The sequence below is a fragment of the Amblyomma maculatum genome, chromosome 6, assembly GCF_055883805.1.
Source record: "Amblyomma maculatum isolate TAMU_Amacu chromosome 6, ASM5588380v1, whole genome shotgun sequence".
Classification (NCBI taxonomy): domain Eukaryota; kingdom Metazoa; phylum Arthropoda; class Arachnida; order Ixodida; family Ixodidae; genus Amblyomma; species Amblyomma maculatum.
Window position 1 is genome coordinate 181,953,541 of NC_139349.1, and position 20,440 is coordinate 181,973,980.

The 20,440-nt window shown below is 49.4% G+C and overlaps 3 protein-coding genes and 1 pseudogene across 3 annotated transcripts; 3 read left to right on the plus strand and 1 right to left on the minus strand.

The window, feature by feature from the left end:
- The window catches only part of LOC146187512 (uncharacterized), a 143,231-nt pseudogene that overhangs the window by 41,779 nt on the left and 81,012 nt on the right, over window positions 1-20,440 (minus strand).
- Window positions 732-3,990, plus strand: LOC146187514 (uncharacterized). Its single transcript, XM_084607726.1, has 3 exons — window positions 732-1,329; window positions 2,430-2,518; window positions 3,295-3,990. Exons 1-3 carry the CDS (start codon window positions 814-816, stop codon window positions 3,836-3,838), a joined length of 1,149 nt encoding a protein of 382 aa, XP_084463852.1. The 5' UTR covers window positions 732-813; the 3' UTR covers window positions 3,839-3,990.
- On the plus strand, window positions 4,605-8,215 carry LOC146187515 (uncharacterized). The gene is made up of 3 exons (XM_084607725.1): window positions 4,605-5,531; window positions 6,632-6,720; window positions 7,497-8,215. The coding sequence occupies exons 1-3, from the start codon at window positions 5,016-5,018 to the stop codon at window positions 8,038-8,040; spliced, it is 1,149 nt and encodes a 382-aa protein (XP_084463851.1). The 5' UTR covers window positions 4,605-5,015; the 3' UTR covers window positions 8,041-8,215.
- On the plus strand, window positions 10,622-12,354 carry LOC146187516 (uncharacterized). Its single transcript, XM_084607727.1, has 2 exons — window positions 10,622-10,920; window positions 11,691-12,354. Exons 1-2 carry the CDS (start codon window positions 10,805-10,807, stop codon window positions 12,232-12,234), a joined length of 660 nt encoding a protein of 219 aa, XP_084463853.1. The 5' UTR covers window positions 10,622-10,804; the 3' UTR covers window positions 12,235-12,354.

Consider the following 20,440-nt stretch of genomic DNA (forward strand, 5'->3'; position numbering starts at 1 on the left):
ACCGGAGCCGCTGCGTGTGACAGGGGACATCAGCAAGCACTGGGAGCTCTTTAAACAGAAGTTTGAGCTCTTCTTGACTGTATCGGAGCCAACCGAAAAACCTCGACCAGAGTCTGCGAAGGCCGCGCTGCTCTTGAGCATCGCAGGTGAGGAAGGCATCGCAATCTACAACACGTTTACCTTTGCGGATGGCGAGAACAAGCTCGACTATGCGACGGTGGTGAAAAAGTTTGAAGAATACTATGCTGCCCAACGGAATGAAGTCCACGAGCGGTATATCTTCAGGAAACGGATGCAAGATTCCGGTGAGCCCTTTGAACATTTTTTGCGTGATTTGAAGACGCAAGCCCTTTCATGCAATTTCGGCTCATTGACGGAGTCAATGATTAGAGACCAAATAGTTTTTGGCACCAGTGATAGCAAAGTACAAGAGAAGTTGCTCGCAGACAGCCAGCTCACCCTCAAAAAAGCAGAAGGAATCTGCAAGGCCGCTGAGAGCGCAGCTGAACACCAAAAGATATGGAATGAGCGCCAGCAGCAAACGGTGGACTTGGTGCGAAAGGAAAGCCCGTTTTTGGGTAAAGCGCAATCAAAGCAATTCGAGTGCAGAAAATGCGGCCGAACTCAAGCGCCGCGAAGCTGCCCAGCGTTTGGACGTACATGCAGAAAGTGTCAAGCAAGGAACCATTTCGCGGTCTGCTGCAAGGCAAATAATCAGGTGGTGCACTGCAAGAATCCGAAGAAGACTTTAACGTACTCGACGTGTCGGTTAGCAGCGTCAGCAGTCGACGTGAATGGACCGTTGAAGTATGCATGAACAGTTTGCTGGTGAAGTTGAAAGTGGACACGGGATCTCAAGCTAGCCTGTTGCCCTTCGGTCTTTACAGAAAGATGAATCCCAAGCCATCATTAATGCCGAGTAGTGTGATCCTGAGATCGTATGGCGGCGGCATTATCGAACATATGGGTGTCCTCAGAACTCAAGTGGAGCTGAATAACCGAAAGAGCGTTTGCAACTTTTTCGTAGTGCGCAAAGGAAATCAAGCAATCCTTGGTCTTGAAGCAAGCGAAGAACTGGGTCTTCTGCCGCGGGAAGTTCACAACGTAACAGTGAACAGTTCTGATAAAGTCATTCACGATTACCAACACCTGTTCAGCGGCACAGGCTGTGTTCGACGCCAATACCGCATGGCCCTGAGCGAAGGCGCCACACCTGTTGTCCAAACGGCGAGACGGGTACCTCTGGCTCGGCGAGAACCGCTTCGGCTAGAACTTGAACGCATGGAAAAGGCTGGGATCATCACAAAAGTCACAGAAGCCACAGACTGGGTGAGTCCTCTCGTTATCGTTCGCAAAAAAGACTGCAATATCCGAGTGTGCATGGACCCTAGAAAGATAAACGAATGCATTAAGCGAGAACACTACGAAATGCCAAGGCGAGAAGATATAGAATCCGAGCTAGCGGGCGCAACAGTGTTCTCCAGACTTGACGCAAACTCGGGGTTCCATCAGATCCCATTGCACGAAGAAACCTCCAGGATTTGTACTTTTGCAACACCGTTCGGTCGATATCGTTTTTTTACGGATGCCTTTCGGTATTTCGTCGGCATCTGAAGTGTTTCAGAAAACACTAAATGAAATTTTTGAATCTCTTCCCGGCGTGAAAGTGTACGTCGACGACATACTAGTCTGGGGCACTTCCCGGCAGGAGCACGACATACGCCTTCGGTCAGCTCTGCAAGCAGCTGAGCAGGCCGGTCTCACATTTAATCGTGAGAAGTGCACAGTTGGCGTTCAAGAAATTGAGTTCTTGGGCGACGTTATCAGTGCAGAAGGTATAAAACCGAGCCCTTCACTAGTGAAAAGTATGTTGGAAATGCCCGCCCCTTCTGACAAATCGGGAGTTCTGCGAATGCTGGGGGTCGCAAACTACTTTGCAAAATTTTTACCCACGCTGGCGGAAAGAACGACTCTTCTCAGGAGCCTAATCAAACAAGATGCAGTTTTTGAATGGACAGATAACCATGCGAGTGAATGGAAACTGCTATGACATAGCATGAGCCAACAACCGCTCCAGTCAATGTTTGACCCCAAAAAACCAACAAAAGTGTCCTGTGATGCATCACAGAATGGGATTGCTGCAGCTTTAATGCAGTGTCATAGCGATTCCTGGAAACCCGTGGCTTATGCTTCCAAAGTGCTCACTGACGTGCAGCAGCGGTACTCTCAAATAGAGAAGGAAGCACTGGCTATCGTATACGGGTGCGAAAAGTTTCACCACTTCGTCTACGGCCGGCAGGTTATTGTGGAAACAGACCACCGCCCATTAGTTGCCATCCACAAAAAAGCAGTTGGCGATATGCCGCCAAGGCTGCAGCGGTTTTTTCTTAGGCTGATGCGTTATGACATCACAATATTCTTCGTTCCAGGAAAAAAACTTCTGCTCGCCGACATGCTATCAAGGGCCCCCGCCGAGGACGATAAGAGCATCCAGAGCGATGACGTGGAAGTTCATGCCGTAAGTGTGGTTTGCTCACTTGTCAGCGACGACACGTGGAAGCGACTGGCCGTAGAGACGAGGAACGATCCTTATCTGAGCTCCGGTCTAAAATGCCTAAGTAATGGTATTCCTATCGAAGGGCCTCTGAAGTCAAGCGAGGGCGAACTGTCCGAAGTTAGAGGCGTCCTGCTAATAGTCTGCAAGGTTATAATACCAACTACCTTACAACGGGAAATGTTAGAAAAAATACATCATGGTCATATGGGCATTAATAAGAACAAACTCAGGGCACGGCGTCTAGTTTTCTGGCCTGGAATGAACTCGGACATTGAGGCGTTTGTCAAGAAGTGTAGCGTATGTATGCAGTACGCCTACAGCCAACCAAGAGAGCCATTGAAAATGCGTCCTGTGCCTGAAAAGCCCTGGTACCGAGTGGGCATCGACATCTTCCAGTATGGTAGGAAATCCTACTTGTGTTTATACGATGCGTTGTCAAACTTCCCCGAAGTAGAACTGCTTAACGACTTGTCAGCGAGGAGCGTCATAGAGTCAACTAGCTCCATTTTTGCACGATACGGCATACCAATGGAGGTATGCACAGACAATGGTCCGCAGTTCGCATGTAACGACTTCGCTGCCTTTGCAAGGCGATATGATTTCAAACACACCCCCTCGAGTCCACGATTCCCTCAATCAAATGCTCTCGCGGAGAAGGGTGTGCAAATTGTAAAGCGCATCCCAAAGAAAACCACCGAACTTAAACAAGATTTTTGGTTGGGACTTCTTGCTTACAGGACCACACCTCTAGAGTGCGGTCGAACCCCTGCAGAGATCTTCCAAGGCCGCGAGCTTCGCACCACATTGCCGGACTTGCGCTGTAGTGCCAACTACCAGGTGTACAAGCATCGCCAGACCGAAAGCCTCAAGCGGCCGTTGGCTCCACTGCAGAAAGGTGACGTCGTTCGGGTGAGGCAGAACACGTGGTCACCGAAAGCTCGGATCTTGCGTCAGTCCAGGTTTCTTAGGTCGTACGACGTACTCACCGAAGGTGGAAGAGTTCTGCGACGCAACCGGCGGCACCTGCTACCGACCAGTGAACCCTTTGAGAGGGAGCTGCCGGACTTCGTCGACGACGAAAACAGCTCGGACGATTCGGCAACCTCGGCCCGCACTGGTCCACCGCAGTCGCGTACTATCATGCCACAGCTCGGCACAGCGCCTCCAACGCAGGATCCCCCGCGCACTGCCTCGCCAGCACCAGCACTAAGGAGATCAACAAGACAAATAGCACCACCTCGGCGGCTCACGTACAACAAGGACTTTGTACAGGTGCCTTAAATTTCCAATGCAAGTGAAGTCAACAAGGCGTCTGTGCGAGGGCCATACACCATTCAGATTTGTTTGTAACAGGGTTTTCTTCTCTTTTCTCTTTTCCTCTTCTTTCTTTTTTTTCCAAACGAAGGAGGATGTATCGGTAGCTGAGTCATCGTCCCGGAAGCCACGGGACATGCGCACACAGTCGGCTTCTGGAGGAGAGGAGGTCGCCCTTCTTTCCAGTGGTGGCTATAAAACCAGCGCGCAATAAAGCACGAAGACTCCTTTTCCCTGCAACCGTGTTGTCATGTTCTATCGACTGTGACAGCCGATACATGGTGTCAGAAGTGGGATCCCACCGACCAACAAGATGGAATTCCTAAAGCCACCGGAGCCGCTGCGTGTGACAGGGGACATCAGCAAGCACTGGGAGCTCTTTAAACAGAAGTTTGAGCTCTTCTTGACTGTATCGGAGCCAACCGAAAAACCTCGACCAGAGTCTGCGAAGGCCGCGCTGCTCTTGAGCATCGCAGGTGAGGAAGGCATCGCAATCTACAACACGTTTACCTTTGCGGATGGCGAGAACAAGCTCGACTATGCGACGGTGGTGAAAAAGTTTGAAGAATACTATGCTGCCCAACGGAATGAAGTCCACGAGCGGTATATCTTCAGGAAACGGATGCAAGATTCCGGTGAGCCCTTTGAACATTTTTTGCGTGATTTGAAGACGCAAGCCCTTTCATGCAATTTCGGCTCATTGACGGAGTCAATGATTAGAGACCAAATAGTTTTTGGCACCAATGATAGCAAAGTACAAGAGAAGTTGCTCGCAGACAGCCAGCTCACCCTCAAAAAAGCAGAAGGAATCTGCAAGGACGCTGAGAGCGCAGCTGAACACCAAAAGATATGGAATGAGCGCCAGCAGCAAACGGTGGACTTGGTGCGAAAGGAAAGCCCGTTTTTGGGTAAAGCGCAATCAAAGCGATTCGAGTGCAGAAAATGCGGCCGAACTCATGCGCCGCGAAGCTGCCCAGCGTTTGGACGTACATGCAGAAAGTGTCAAGCAAGGAACCATTTCGCGGTCTGCTGCAAGGCAAATAATCAGGTGGACGCACTGCAAGAATCCGAAGAAGACTTTAACGTACTCGACGTGTCGGTTAGCAGCGTCAGCAGTCGACGTGAATGGACCGTTGAAGTATGCATGAACAGTTTGCTGGTGAAGTTGAAAGTGGACACGGGATCTCAAGCTAGCCTGTTGCCCTTCGGTCTTTACAGAAAGATGAATCCCAAGCCATCGTTAATGCCGAGTAGTGTGATCCTGAGATCGTATGGCGGCGGCATTATCGAACATATGGGTGTCCTCAGAACTCAAGTGGAGCTGAATAACCGAAAGAGCGTTTGCAACTTTTTCGTAGTGCGCAAAGGAAATCAAGCAATCCTTGGTCTTGAAGCAAGCGAAGAACTGGGTCTTCTGCCGCGGGAAGTTCACAACGTAACAGTGAACAGTTCTGATAAAGTCATTCGCGATTACCAACACCTGTTCAGCGGCACAGGCTGTGTTCGACGCCAATACCGCATGGCCCTGAGCGAAGGCGCCACACCTGTTGTCCAAACGGCGAGACGGGTACCTCTGGCTCGGCGAGAACCGCTTCGGCTAGAACTTGAACGCATGGAAAAGGCTGGGATCATCACAAAAGTCACAGAAGCCACAGACTGGGTGAGTCCTCTCGTTATCGTTCGCAAAAAAGACTGCAATATCCGAGTGTGCATGGACCCTAGAAAGATAAACGAATGCATTAGGCGAGAACACTACGAAATGCCAAGGCGAGAAGATATAGAATCCGAGCTAGCGGGCGCAACAGTGTTCTCCAGACTTGACGCAAACTCGGGGTTCCATCAGATCCCATTGCACGAAGAAACCTCCAGGATTTGTACTTTTGCAACACCGTTCGGTCGATATCGTTTTTTACGGATGCCTTTCGGTATTTCGTCGGCATCTGAAGTGTTTCAGAAAACACTAAATGAAATTTTTGAATCTCTTCCCGGCGTGAAAGTGTACGTCGACGACATACTAGTCTGGGGCACTTCCCGGCAGGAGCACGACATACGCCTTCGGTCAGCTCTGCAAGCAGCTGAGCAGGCCGGTCTCACATTTATTCGTGAGAAGTGCACAGTTGGCGTTCAAGAAATTGAGTTCTTGGGCGACGTTATCAGTGCAGAAGGTATAAAACCGAGCCCTTCACTAGTGAAAAGTATGTTGGAAATGCCCGCCCCTTCTGACAAATCGGGAGTTCTGCGAATGCTGGGGGTCGCAAACTACTTTGCAAAATTTTTACCCACGCTGGCGGAAAGAACGACTCTTCTCAGGAGCCTAATCAAACAAGATGCAGTTTTTGAATGGACAGATAACCATGCGAGTGAATGGAAACTGCTATGACATAGCATGAGCCAACAACCGCTCCAGTCAATGTTTGACCCCAAAAAAACCAACAAAAGTGTCCTGTGATGCATCACAGAATGGGATTGCTGCAGCTTTAATGCAGTGTCATAGCGATTCCTGGAAACCCGTGGCTTATGCTTCCAAAGTGCTCACTGACGTGCAGCAGCGGTACTCTCAAATAGAGAAGGAAGCACTGGCTATCGTATACGGGTGCGAAAAGTTTCACCACTTCGTCTACGGCCGGCAGGTTATTGTGGAAACAGACCACCGCCCATTAGTTGCCATCCACAAAAAAGCAGTTGGCGATATGCCGCCAAGGCTGCAGCGGTTTTTTCTTAGGCTGATGCGTTATGACATCACAATATTCTTCGTTCCAGGAAAAAAACTTCTGCTCGCCGACATGCTATCAAGGGCCCCCGCCGAGGACGATAAGAGCATCCAGAGCGATGACGTGGAAGTTCATGCCGTAAGTGTGGTTTGCTCACTTGTCAGCGACGACACGTGGAAGCGACTGGCCGTAGAGACGAGGAACGATCCTTATCTGAGCTCCGTTCTAAAATGCCTAAGTAATGGTATTCCTATCGAAGGGCCTCTGAAGTCAAGCGAGGGCGAACTGTCCGAAGTTAGAGGCGTCCTGCTAAAAGTCTGCAAGGTTATAATACCAACTACCTTACAACGGGAAATGTTAGAAAAAATGCATCATGGTCATATGGGCATTAATAAGAACAAACTCAGGGCACGGCGTCTAGTTTTCTGGCCTGGAATGAACTCGGACATTGAGGCGTTTGTCAAGAAGTGTAGCGTATGTATGCAGTACGCCTACAGCCAACCAAGAGAGCCATTGAAATTGCGTCCTGTGCCTGAAAAGCCCTGGTACCGAGTGGGCATCGACATCTTCCAGTATGGTAGGAAATCCTACTTGTGTTTATACGATGCGTTGTCAAACTTCCCCGAAGTAGAACTGCTTAACGACTTGTCAGCGAGGAGCGTCATAGAGTAAACTAGCTCCATTTTTGCACGATACGGCATACCAATGGAGGTATGCACAGACAATGGTCCGCAGTTCGCATGTAACGACTTCGCTGCCTTTGCAAAGCGATATGATTTCAAACACACCCCCTCGAGTCCACGATTCCCTCAATCAAATGGTCTCGCGGAGAAGGGTGTGCAAATTGTAAAGCGCATCCTAAAGAAAACCACCGAACTTAATCAAGATTTTTGGTTGGGACTTCTTGCTTACAGGACCACACCTCTAGAGTGCGGTCGAACCCCTGCAGAGATCTTCCAAGGCCGCGAGCTTCGCACCACATTGCCGGACTTGCGCTGTAGTGCCAACTACCAGGTGTACAAGCATCGCCAGACCGAAAGCCTCAAGCGGCCGTTGGCTCCACTGCAGAAAGGTGACGTCGTTCGGGTGAGGCAGAACACGTGGTCACCGAAAGCTCGGATCTTGCGTCAGTCCAGGTTTCCCAGGTCGTACGACGTACTCACCGAAGGTGGAAGAGTTCTGCGACGCAACCGGCGGCACCTGCTACCGACCAGTGAACCCTTTGAGAGGGAGCTGCCGGACTTCGTCGACGACGAAAACAGCTCGGACGATTCGGCAACCTCGGCCCGCACTGGTCCACCGCAGTCGCGTACTATCATGCCACAGCTCGGCACAGCGCCTGCAACGCAGGATCCCCCGCGCACTGCCTCGCCAGCACCAGCACTAAGGAGATCAACAAGACAAATAGCACCACCTCGGCGGCTCACGTACAACAAGGACTTTGTACAGGTGCCTTAAATTTCCAATGCAAGTGAAGTCAACAAGGCGTCTGTGCGAGGGCCATACACCATTCAGATTTGTTTGTAACAGAGTTTTCTTCTCTTTTCTCTTTTCCTCTTCTTTCTTTTTTTTCCAAACGAAGGAGGATGTATCGGTAGCTGAGTCATCGTCCCGGAAGCCACGGGACATGCGCACACAGTCGGCTTCTGGAGGAGAGGAGGTCGCCCTTCTTTCCAGTGGTGGCTATAAAACCAGCGCGCAATAAAGCACGAAGACTCCTTATCCCTGCAACCGTGTTGTCATGTTCTATCGACTGTGACAGCCGATACATGGTGTCAGAAGTGGGATCCCACCGACCAACAAGATGGAATTCCTAAAGCCACCGGAGCCGCTGCGTGTGACAGGGGACATCAGCAGGCACTGGGAGCTCTTTAAACAGAAGTTTGAGCTCTTCTTGACTGTATCGGAGCCAACCGAAAAACCTCGACCAGAGTCTGCGAAGGCCGCGCTGCTCTTGAGCATCGCAGGTGAGGAAGGCATCGCAATCTACAACACGTTTACCTTTGCGGATGGCAAGAACAAGCTCGACTATGCGACGGTGGTGAAAAAGTTTGAAGAATACTATGCTGCCCAACGGAATGAAGTCCACGAGCGGTATATCTTCAGGAAACGGATGCAAGATTCCGGTGAGCCCTTTGAACATTTTTTGCGTGATTTGAAGACGCAAGCCCTTTCATGCAATTTCGGCTCATTGACGGAGTCAATGATTAGAGACCAAATAGTTTTTGGCACCAGTGATAGCAAAGTACAAGAGAAGTTGCTCGCAGACAGCCAGCTCACCCTCAAAAAAGCAGAAGGAATCTGGAAGGACGCTGAGAGCGCAGCTGAACACCAAAAGATATGGAATGAGCGCCAGCAGCAAACGGTGGACTTGGTGCGAAAGGAAAGCCCGATTTTGGGTAAAGCGCAATCAAAGCAATTCGAGTGCAGAAAATGCGGCCGAACTCATGCGCCGCGAAGCTGCCCAGCGTTTGGACGTACATGCAGAAAGTGTCAAGCAAGGAACCATTTCGCGGTCTGCTGCAAGGCAAATAATCAGGTGGTGCACTGCAAGAATCCGAAGAAGACTTTAACGTACTCGACGTGTCGGTTAGCAGCGTCAGCAGTCGACGTGAATGGACCGTTGAAGTATGCATGAACAGTTTGCTGGTGAAGTTGAAAGTGGACACGGGATCTCAAGCTAGCCTGTTGCCCTTCGGTCTTTACAGAAAGATGAATCCCAAGCCATCATTAATGCCGAGTAGTGTGATCCTGAGATCGTATGGCGGCGGCATTATCGAACATATGGGTGTCCTCAGAACTCAAGTGGAGCTGAATAACCGAAAGAGCGTTTGCAACTTTTTCGTAGTGCGCAAAGGAAATCAAGCAATCCTTGGTCTTGAAGCAAGCGAAGAACTGGGTCTTCTGCCGCGGGAAGTTCACAACGTAACAGTGAACAGTTCTGATAAAGTCATTCACGATTACCAACACCTGTTCAGCGGCACAGGCTGTGTTCGACGCCAATACCGCATGGCCCTGAGCGAAGGCGCCACACCTGTTGTCCAAACGGCGAGACGGGTACCTCTGGCTCGGCGAGAACCGCTTCGGCTAGAACTTGAACGCATGGAAAAGGCTGGGATCATCACAAAAGTCACAGAAGCCACAGACTGGGTGAGTCCTCTCGTTATCGTTCGCAAAAAAGACTGCAATATCCGAGTGTGCATGGACCCTAGAAAGATAAACGAATGCATTAAGCGAGAACACTACGAAATGCCAAGGCGAGAAGATATAGAATCCGAGCTAGCGGGCGCAACAGTGTTCTCCAGACTTGACGCAAACTCGGGGTTCCATCAGATCCCATTGCACGAAGAAACCTCCAGGATTTGTACTTTTGCAACACCGTTCGGTCGATATCGTTTTTTACGGATGACTTTCGGTATTTCGTCGGCATCTGAAGTGTTTCAGAAAACACTAAATGAAATTTTTGAATCTCTTTCCGGCGTGAAAGTGTACGTCGACGACATACTAGTCTGGGGCACTTCCCGGCAGGAGCACGACATACGCCTTCGGTCAGCTCTGCAAGCAGCTGAGCAGGCCGGTCTCACATTTAATCGTGAGAAGTGCACAGTTGGCGTTCAAGAAATTGAGTTCTTGGGCGACGTTATCAGTGCAGAAGGTATAAAACCGAGCCCTTCACTAGTGAAAAGTATGTTGGAAATGCCCGCCCCTTCTGACAAATCGGAAGTTCTGCGAATGCTGGGGGTCGCAAACTACTTTGCAAAATGTTTACCCACGCTGGCGGAAAGAACGACTCTTCTCAGGAGCCTAATCAAACAAGATGCAGTTTTTGAATGGACAGATAACCATGCGAGTGAATGGAAACTGCTATGCCATAGCATCAGCCAACAACCGCTCCTGTCAATGTTTGACCCCAAAAAACCAACAAAAGTGTCCTGTGATGCATCACAGAATGGGATTGCTGCAGCTTTAATGCAGTGTCATAGCGATTCCTGGAAACCCGTGGCTTATGCTTCCAAAGTGCTCACTGACGTGCAGCAGCGGTACTCTCAAATAGAGAAGGAAGCACTGGCTATCGTATACGGGTGCGAAAAGTTTCACCACTTCGTCTACGGCCGGCAGGTTATTGTGGAAACAGACCACCGCCCATTAGTTGCCATCCACAAAAAAGCAGTTGGCGATATGCCGCCAAGGCTGCAGCGGTTTTTTCTTAGGCTGATGCGTTATGACATCACAATATTCTTCGTTCCAGGAAAAAAACTTCTGCTCGCCGACATGCTATCCAGGGCCCCCGCCGAGGACGATAAGAGCATCCAGAGCGATGACGTGGAAGTTCATGCCGTGGTTTGCTCACTTGTCAGCGACGACACGTGGAAGCGACTGGCCGTAGAGACGAGGAACGATCCTTATCTGAGCTCCGTTCTAAAATGCCTAAGTAATGGTATTCCTATCGAAGGGCCTCTGAAGTCAAGCGAGGGCGAACTGTCCGAAGTTAGAGGCGTCCTGCTAAAAGTCTGCAAGGTTATAATACCAACTGCCTTACAACGGGAAATGTTAGAAAAAATACATCATGGTCATATGGGCATTAATAAGAACAAACTCAGTGCACGGCGTCTAGTTTTCTGGCCTGGAATGAACTCGGACATTGAGGCGTTTATCAAGAATTGCAGCGTATGTATGCAGTACGCCTACAGCCAACCAAGAGAGCCATTGAAAATGAGTCCTGTGCCTGAAAAGCCCTGGTACCGAGTGGGCATCGACATCTTCCAGTATGGTAGGAAATCCTACTTGTGTTTATACGACGCGTTGTCAAACTTCCCCGAAGTAGAACTGCTTAACGACTTGTCAGCGAGGAGCGTCATAGAATCAACTAGCTCCATTTTTGCACGATACGGCATACCAATGGAGGCATGCACAGACAATGGTCCGCAGTTCGCATGTAACGAATTCGCTGCCTTTGCAAAGCGATATGATTTCAAACACACCACCTCGAGTCCACGATTCCCTCAATCAAATGGTCTCGCGGAGAAGGGTGTGCAAATTGTAAAGCGCATCCTAAAGAAAACCACCGAACTTAAACAAGATTTCTGGTTGGGACTTCTTGCTTACAGGACCACACCTCTAGAGTGCGGTCGAACCCCTGCAGAGATCCTCCAAGGCCGCGAGCTTCGCACCACATTGCCGGACTTGCGCTGTAGTGCCAACTACCAGGTGTACAAGCATCGCCAGACCGAAAGCCTCAAGCGGCCGTTGGCTCCACTGCAGAAAGGTGACGTCGTTCGGGTGAGGCAGAACACGTGGTCACCGAAAGCTCGGATCTTGCGTCAGTCCAGGTTTCCCAGGTCGTACGACGTACTCACCGAAGGTGGAAGAGTTCTGCGACGCAACCGGCGGCACCTGCTACCGACCAGTGAACCCTTTGAGAGGGAGCTGCCGGGCTTCGTCGACGACGAAAACAGCTCGGACAATTCGGCAACCTCGGCCCGCACTGGTCCACCGCAGTCGCGTACTATCATGCCACAGCTCGGCACAGCGCCTCCAACGCAGGATCCCCCGCGCACTGCCTCGCCAGCACCAGCACTAAGGAGATCAACAAGACAAATAGCACCACCTCGGCGGCTCACGTACAACAAGGAATTTGTACAGGTGCCTTAAATTTCCAATGCAAGTGAAGTCAACAAGGCGTCTGTGCGAGGGCCATACACCATTCAGATTTGTTTGTAACAGAGTTTTCTTCTCTTTTCTCTTTTCCTCTTCTTTCTTTTTTTTTCCAAACGAAGGAGGATGTATCGGTAGCTGAGTCATCGTCCCGGAAGCCACGGGACATGCGCACACAGTCGGCTTCTGGAGGAGAGGAGGTCGCCCTTCTTTCCAGTGGTGGCTATAAAACCAGCGCGCAATAAAGCACGAAGGCTCCTTTTCCCTGCAACCGTGTTGCATGTTCTATCGACTGTGACAGCCGATACATGGTGTCAGAAGTGGGATCCCACCGACCAACAAGATGGAATTCCTAAAGCCACCGGAGCCGCTGCGTGTGACAGGGGACATCAGCAAGCACTGGGAGCTCTTTAAACAGAAGTTTGAGCTCTTCTTGAGTGCATCGGAGCCAACCGAAAAACCTCGACCAAAGTCTGCGAAGGCCGCGCTGCTCTTGAGCATCGCAGGTGAGGAAGGCATCGCAATCTACAACACGTTTACCTTTGCGGATGGCGAGAACAAGCTCGACTATGCGAAGGTGGTGAAAAAGTTTGAAGAATACTGTGCTGCCCAACGGAATGAAGTCCACGTGCGGTATATCTTCAGGAAACGGATGCAAGATTCCGGTGAGCCCTTTGAACATTTTTTGCGTGATTTGAAGACGCAAGCCCTTTCATGCAATTTCGGCTCATTGACGGAGTCAATGATTAGAGACCAAATAGTTTTTGGCACCAGTGATAGCAAAGTACAAGAGAAGTTGCTCGCAGACAGCCAGCTCACCCTCAAAAAAGCAGAAGGAATCTGCAAGGCCGCTGAGAGCGCAGCTGAACACCAAAAGATATGGAATGAGCGCCAGCAGCAAACGGTGGACTTGGTGCGAAAGGAAAGCCCGTTTTTGGGTAAAGCGCAATCAAAGCAATTCGAGTGCAGAAAATGCGGCCGAACTCATGCGCCGCGAAGCTGCCCAGCGTTTGGACGTACATGCAGAAAGTGTCAAGCAAGGAACCATTTCGCGGTCTGCTGCAAGGCAAATAATCAGGTGGTGCACTGCAAGAATCCGAAGAAGACTTTAACGTACTCGACGTGTCGGTTAGCAGCGTCAGCAGTCGACGTGAATGGACCGTTGAAGTATGCATGAACAGTTTGCTGGTGAAGTTGAAAGTGGACACGGGATCCCAAGCTAACCTGTTGCCCTTCGGTCTTTACAGGAAGATGAATCCCAAGCCATCATTAATGCCGAGTAGTGTGATCCTGAGATCGTATGGCGGCGGCATTATCAAACATATGGGTGTCCTTAGAACTCAAGTGGAGCTGAATAACCGAAAGAGCGTTTGCAACTTTTTCGTAGTGCGCAAAGGAAATCAAGCAATCCTTGGTCTTGAAGCAAGCGAAGAACTGGGTCTTCTGCCGCGGGAAGTTCACAACGTAACAGTGAACAGTTCTGATAGTCATTCACGATTACCAACACCTGTTCAGCGGCACAGGCTGTGTTCGACGCCAATACCGCATGGCCCTGAGCGAAGGCGCCACACCTGTTGTCCAAACGGCGAGACGGGTACCTCTGGCTCGGCGAGAACCGCTTCGGCTAGAACTTGAACGCATGGAAAAGGCTGGGATCATCACAAAAGTCACAGAAGCCACAGACTGGGTGAGTCCTCTCGTTATCGTTCGCAAAAAAGACGGCAATATCCGAGTGTGCATGGACCCTAGAAAGATAAACGAATGCATTAAGCGAGAACACTACGAAATGCCAAGGCGAGAAGATATAGAATCCGAGCTAGCGGTCGCAACAGTGTTCTCCAGACTTGACGCAAACTCGGGGTTCCATCAGATCCCACTTCTGACACCATGTATCGGCTGTCACAGTCGATAGAACATGACAACACGGTTGCAGGGAAAAGGAGCCTTCGTGCTTTATTGCGCGCTGGTTTTATAGCCACCACTGGAAAGAAGGGCGACCTCCTCTCCCCCAGAAGCCGACTGTGTGCGCATGTCCCGTGGCTTCCGGGACGATGACTCAGCTACCGATACAAAGACGGAAAAAGACTTCGGACTGGCCGCACGTCGAAGGAAACGACAAAACCGAGAAAACTGCCGCAGCGGTGCGGCGGGGTGCAAATTTTACAAAACGGTGACAGAGAAGCGACAAGGTCTGAAGCGACGAGCAAGGATGACGAAATCTTCGCAAAAGGGGCATTTCGCCGGCGAGCTAAATTTATAAGCTTTACCAGGCGCGCTATTGCAGTCAGCTGGCGATAAGAAACCGCTTCGTGAACTCCCGCGGCCACTGTGGCCGGGTGCCGAAACAAGGCCTGCAAAGTCAAGCTGCAAATGCACCGCACACTCATCAACAGGGGGCGTAACAAGAACGTTGCAAAAAATAAAAATGCGGCGTAATGTTTTACTGAAATAGTTAACCTATTTTATAAAACGTGGCATTAAAATATTTATTCCTTTACGTTGTTTTATAGCGTTTTTATTTGTGCTTTTGAATTTCATTATCTAAGTGTCTTGGCCCCCCCAAAGGGGCTGTGCTGCTGTCCCGCTAGGCCGTTTTTGGGCCCAGCTATAGACAAGCGTCAGCCCGTGACGTCAGCGGAGATGCGGTGGCGCTGGCGACAGCAGTGACTTTCGTGGTGTAGGCAAAAGCGCGGGCCGTCTGCATTGGATGCACGGCGACTGCTGTGTTTTCGGGCATAATTCCCAATATTTCTACGAGCTGTGGTGCGGTTGATTGCGCCACGAGGCACAAAAAGCAAAATGGCACTTGTTTTAACACGTTTCACGTGGTAGAATAAAGATGAGAGCGAAGGGCAGCGGCATTGAGCGCGACAAGTAGACTCTTCAGTGACGGATTGCCTTCGCGGCTAGCATATATATGCGTTGCAGTCCTCGCCGAAACTAGATCAGTTCGTTTGCAACCCTTACTTATCATGATTGCTTTTCGGCGGCACGACGAATAGCGCAAGAACAAAGGCCTGCAGCTCGTGCCCATTTTGATATGCTATTAAGTTGTAAGAAGTTCAGACGCGATATATTAATTCCGTGTGCAGATGCTCCCGCAGGGAAGCTGCACTGTTAGTTCTATTCACTTGCAGTGCTGCCCGTGCATATGTTCACACAGAAAGGACACAAACGCTGCTGTGAAGGTAATTGCAATTACTTTGAGCGCGGTCACTCCAGTACGATATTGCTGGCTATAACAGGCCCGGACCTGCAAAGTATAGCTTTTCTCTGTTTGTACTTTCACGAGTTTCAACCAATCTCTTCATCACCGGTTCTATAGTAAACATTGTTATGATAAGATCCTGACGAACGAATTAAATATCCACGTACAATCTAGCTCTGATCGAGCATGATATTCAAGTATATATGGTACATGGAGTTCAATGTCCCAAAGAGGAATCGACTATGAGGGGTGCAAAATAAGCAGAATAAGATGATGCGCATTTGAATAAAAAATTTCCATGTATATTGAAGCTCAGCAGATCACGCAAATTTCGCTGCGATCGTGGAGAACGTTTCATCTGCACTCATGCGTCTCTCCTATACAGCAAAGAGAACAAAATGAGAGCTTTCGTACTAGCATTCATGTACATATTAACCTGTGAATGACCTTGCTACATCTGCAAGATGAGATAGACGTTAACGTCTTTTTTATCGGGCAGGCGAAAGCAAGTTGGCAGTGTACTTTGCCAACATGTTGAAAAGATCTAAGATTGAGTTCTCCTTTTTAGATACGAAAACCTATGACTTAAGTTGCCGGTAAAGTGAGCTAGAAATGTGATTTCTAGTTTACTATATATAGTTGCCGATAATATTGTTCCTTAAGTGAAAGTGCTTGAAGCAGCTAGAAAGGCGCGCAGTCAAAAGAGTCGGCATTTGAAAACACACTTCGAGTCATTCACATCGTCGTCCTCCTTGCATGCGCTAGGAATAGGCCTGGGAGTTGAACAGTGTTGACTATTAGTCTTTCTTATACATTGCGTTTTCTCGTTTTTATTTAACTTAATCACTCACGGCCGTCGCCTACGTACCGCAGCCGCGCTGTTGAGGCCACAGAGAAGGAAGCCAATGCAGCGCTCTTCGCCAAGTAATTCTAGCTGTAATCGACTGATAATGTGCGGAAATACTCTCCAGGCATAAATCAAGCTATTTCTACGTATAAGCGAAGCTTACGTTTTAATATATTCGCACGCGCGAACTGGTTTCGAAGGCAGCGTCGCTTTGCGCAGTGTAGGCACGCCGCGCTTTTGCCTACACCCCTTGTCGCTGCCGATCGCAGCGCCACCTTTGTTTACAAACATGACGCTTGTCTATAGTGCCTAGAATATAGTGGTTAGTGTGACGAGCGCCCGCGCTTCCCTATGGGCGAGGATGGCGCTATTTGGAATGAAAGCCAATCGTTAGCGGCAGAGGGCGCTCCTTGTCGGGACGGTGCCACCTGAGTAGACGACGCAGTTTTCTCTCTTCAGAATACGGCAATCTGTTGGTGTTGTGCGTGCGTGTTAAACCTGCTTCTGCGCGTCTTTTGCTTTCACGAAGGTGCAGTAGTTTATTTACGGTGTAGGTGTTTGCTCACGCGAGTCGTTCCGCACTTCTATCTGCTCGGCGACGATTGCATCGGTTTTTTTTTCTCATTTTGTGCGCGCGTTCTGTGCTCGCCTGTATCCCTTCTTTTTTTACTGTGTCGCCAGTGGTGAAGCGCGGTTCCCGATTGTTGTTTCTCCAGTGCCTCTCACTAGACTGCAGAGAAAAATGCCAAAGAGAAAGCGGTGGTGCACAGAGAAGACTTGCTTTTTTGGCAAACGGGGCTACCGCTAGAACAAGGAGCGTACGTATTACTACGCTATCTGATGCTACGTAAGTACGCATTCTGTACAATGGGAACGAAGCATCGATAGAAATGACGAAAGGTAAACGGAAACTTCTTTTGTTGGCGAGAAACATTTTTAGAGCATGCAGTTATATTCACAAGGATGCAAACCTGGGCGAGTCGGTAACGGTGCTCCATGGCAATGTGTAGCACAAAGAGTGTACACAGGCTCTACAGACAGCACCTGTGTTGTGTACAGGCGCGGTCAAAAATACGCGGGCCACGGCTCCGATCGGCGGAGCAGCTGCGAGCCGCACCGCGGCGCTCGCGCCAGTTCTGCGAGGATACGGACTGTGACGACAGATTTCTCCCTCGCTCTCGAGCGGACACGTCACGCAGTTGATAAAGTTCAAGTGCGACGTTCAGCTGTTTCGCAGCTTATGGTCACGGCGAAAGAGGGCTCCCGTTTGCATGAAGCGTTGTCGCGCTGGTGTCGCCTCGTATGTCGTTTCCCGCGCGTGCGGTACGGCTGCAGAGCGCGCACGCTGAGCCATTCACGAAGCGCAGGGCGTCCATCTTTCTAGTATCGTAGCTGGGATGACGCTTCTTGCATGTAAACCGCCACGGTGGGCCAGTCAGTGTGGTGCTCGACTGCTGACCCCCCAAAAAAGCTACTTCAATCCTAGGAGCGGCATTCGCTGCATCTAGGTTGAGGCGAAATGCCAGAGGACCGTGCAATGTGCGTTATCAACATGGGTTTAAAAACCTCAGGCGGTTGAAATTTAGAAACCCCCCACTATGGCGTCTCTCATAGCCTGAAATGCTTTCGGATAAAACCTACAAACCAATTTCCATGCTTGCGCGTTGCCCACTTCCGTGTAATCCGCAGCAGTAAAACCACGAAATGACGAAATTTATTACTGATGTATTGACGAGAAGGCTCATTAGTGTCACTTGTTACGGGTGTCAGTCATCATCGTCATCAAGATAAAGTTCGAAGAATATAACAAAAAAAAAAAAAAAAGGATTGAGATGTATGGTGTAGCAGGGGCGAGTATTACGGTTTTACGGTAGTGTATCGGCCGCATAAGGTGGTAATAGCACGCCTGTTGTTAAAGGTAAATATGGCATTTTAATTGCTTGTTACAAAGTGCCGCTGAGTTTAGAGACGCTTGCATCTTTTTCGTTTTATAAAGAGCTATTCAATGTATTTTGTGTTTCTCTTTTATCGCGATAATTTCTTTGTATATGGCAACAAACTGCGCGCTTGTCCTGCTCGTTTGTATTTACATATATTGCTGAGGATAACTTTACACATTTATAAACTGCCGATGACAATAGCATTTCAGTCCGAAATAAAATCGTAGTTCTTCGTTTACATTTACTCTACGTAATAAATGGTGAGAAATCTGTAGGGCATTAAAAATTTCTTGAGGCATGTGTTTTCAGAGCACTGATGATTTATTGCTGACAGAGCAAGAGCATTTGAAAAATTTAAAATAGTTGTTTTCGCACAATATTTAGCCATCGAACTTTCGGCTTAACATATGCGAGGTTGTTTCACAACAAGAGCAATCAAATCTCAAGCCTGCATAATGCTTGGCAAAGCCTGCATAAGGCAAAGTCCAAAATAATTTGTTGGTTTGCCAATAAAATTGACGCAATTTATATCCCAACAACGTAGAGAAGAAAATGTTGAAACTGCACTTTAAGCTGATGCGAAGAAGTGAGAAGCACATCACTCAACATTTCGCGGTTATTCAGTCGAAGGTGCTCGAAAATGAGTTTTTCCACTATAGACAGTTTAAATACGGCAGGGCAAGCAAACCCCAAGTTCGATTAGGCGAACGGGAGTACAATGTAAAACTCATAGGGTGTTCCTAACCACTTATTTAACGAAGGAAATTCGGCAGCTCCCCATATCACTTATTTCTGACATAAATCACTAACTTGCAAGTGACTGAATGGACGAATGGGATAAGCACGCGAACAAAAGTACGGACTACTTACGTTTACGAATACCACAACAAATGCTGGCGAGTTTTAAGTTCTTTTTGCATCAAGCAATCCCAATAGCATCAATATTTGCACAAATCCCGACTGCACGAAAGACTGCATGATCCACAACAAGAAAACGAGCAAACTGCGCTCGCGATGCCTCCTTTGAATGTCTTGTCAGGGTTGTAGACACATATGGACACACAGGTAATGACAAAGCGAGTTGGCACGCTGCCAAGTTCACCGAGTGGGCTGCCACGGATATTTGAAAACCTGATGCATGCACGCTGGCACCAAAGCCATGAGCCCGCGGGCGCGCCGGATTACATGGAAGCGGGCAGCGCAGCGCGTAGGCATGAAAATTGGTTTGTAGGTTTTATCCGAAAGTATTTCAGGCTATGAGAGACGCCATAGCAGAGGGGTTCTAAAATTTCAACCGAGTGAGATTTGTAAACCTGCGGTGATAACGCACATTGCACGGCCCTCTGGCATTTCGCCTCAACCTAGATGCAGCGAATGCCGCTGCTGGGATTGAAGCAGCGTTTCTTGGGTCAGCAGTCGAGCACCATACAGACGGGCCCACCGTGGTGGTTTACATGCAAGAAGCGTCATCCCAACTACGATGCTAGAAAGACGGGCGCCATCCGCTTCGTGAACAGCTCAGCGTGCGCGCGCTGCTGTCGCTCCGCACATGTGGGAAACGACATACGAGGCGGCATGAGCGCGACAACGCTTCATGCAAACGGGAGCCCTCTTTCGCCCTGACCATAAGCTGCGAAAAAAATGAACGTCGCACTAAACCTTTATCAACCGCGTGACGTCTCCGCTCGAGAGCGAAGGAGAAATCTGTCGTCACAGTACATACCCTCGCAGCACTGGCGCAAGCGCCGCGGTACGGCTCGCAGCCGCTCCGCCGATCGGAGCCGTGGGCCGCGTAGTTTTGACCGCGCCTGTACCTTTTCTATGTCCCTCGATTGTCCTTTTCCGCTACACATATGTCATATGGATGCAGTTATATATTAGGCGCATGTTTCACCGTAAGCGCGGCATTACCAACGAGCTTTATCGCGATTAACCGGCCGCGTCTCGTGCATATTGTGTATCTGAGAAAAAAGCTTCTTCATTCAAAAGATGGTGACTTCGGCAGAACCTTGTGCAATCGCAGGCCGCGATGTACCTTAATTAGCCGCTGTATGTAAAGGTTCCTCGTTTGTGTTCTGCTGTTTTTTTTGTTTTTTTTTTTTATTCAAATACCTCACGGGCTCCGATTGGAGTATTACGTGAGGGGGGTTACATAACTGGGGTGCGAAACAGAAGCATGTAGAAGATGGTTATTTTAACATCGTTATT

Coding starts and splice junctions, on each gene's coding strand:
- LOC146187514 (XM_084607726.1), top strand. CDS start 814: ATGAACAGTTTGCTGGTGAAGTTGAAAGTGGACACGGGATCTCAAGCT. Junction 1,330..2,429: donor TCACAGAAGCCACAGACTGG/GTGAGTCCTCTC, acceptor TCTTCGTTCCAG/GAAAAAAACTTCTGCTCGCC. Junction 2,519..3,294: donor ATGACGTGGAAGTTCATGCC/GTAAGTGTGGTT, acceptor TCTTGCTTACAG/GACCACACCTCTAGAGTGCG.
- LOC146187515 (XM_084607725.1), top strand. CDS start 5,016: ATGAACAGTTTGCTGGTGAAGTTGAAAGTGGACACGGGATCTCAAGCT. Junction 5,532..6,631: donor TCACAGAAGCCACAGACTGG/GTGAGTCCTCTC, acceptor TCTTCGTTCCAG/GAAAAAAACTTCTGCTCGCC. Junction 6,721..7,496: donor ATGACGTGGAAGTTCATGCC/GTAAGTGTGGTT, acceptor TCTTGCTTACAG/GACCACACCTCTAGAGTGCG.
- LOC146187516 (XM_084607727.1), top strand. CDS start 10,805: ATGACATCACAATATTCTTCGTTCCAGGAAAAAAACTTCTGCTCGCCG. Junction 10,921..11,690: donor ATGACGTGGAAGTTCATGCC/GTGGTTTGCTCA, acceptor TCTTGCTTACAG/GACCACACCTCTAGAGTGCG.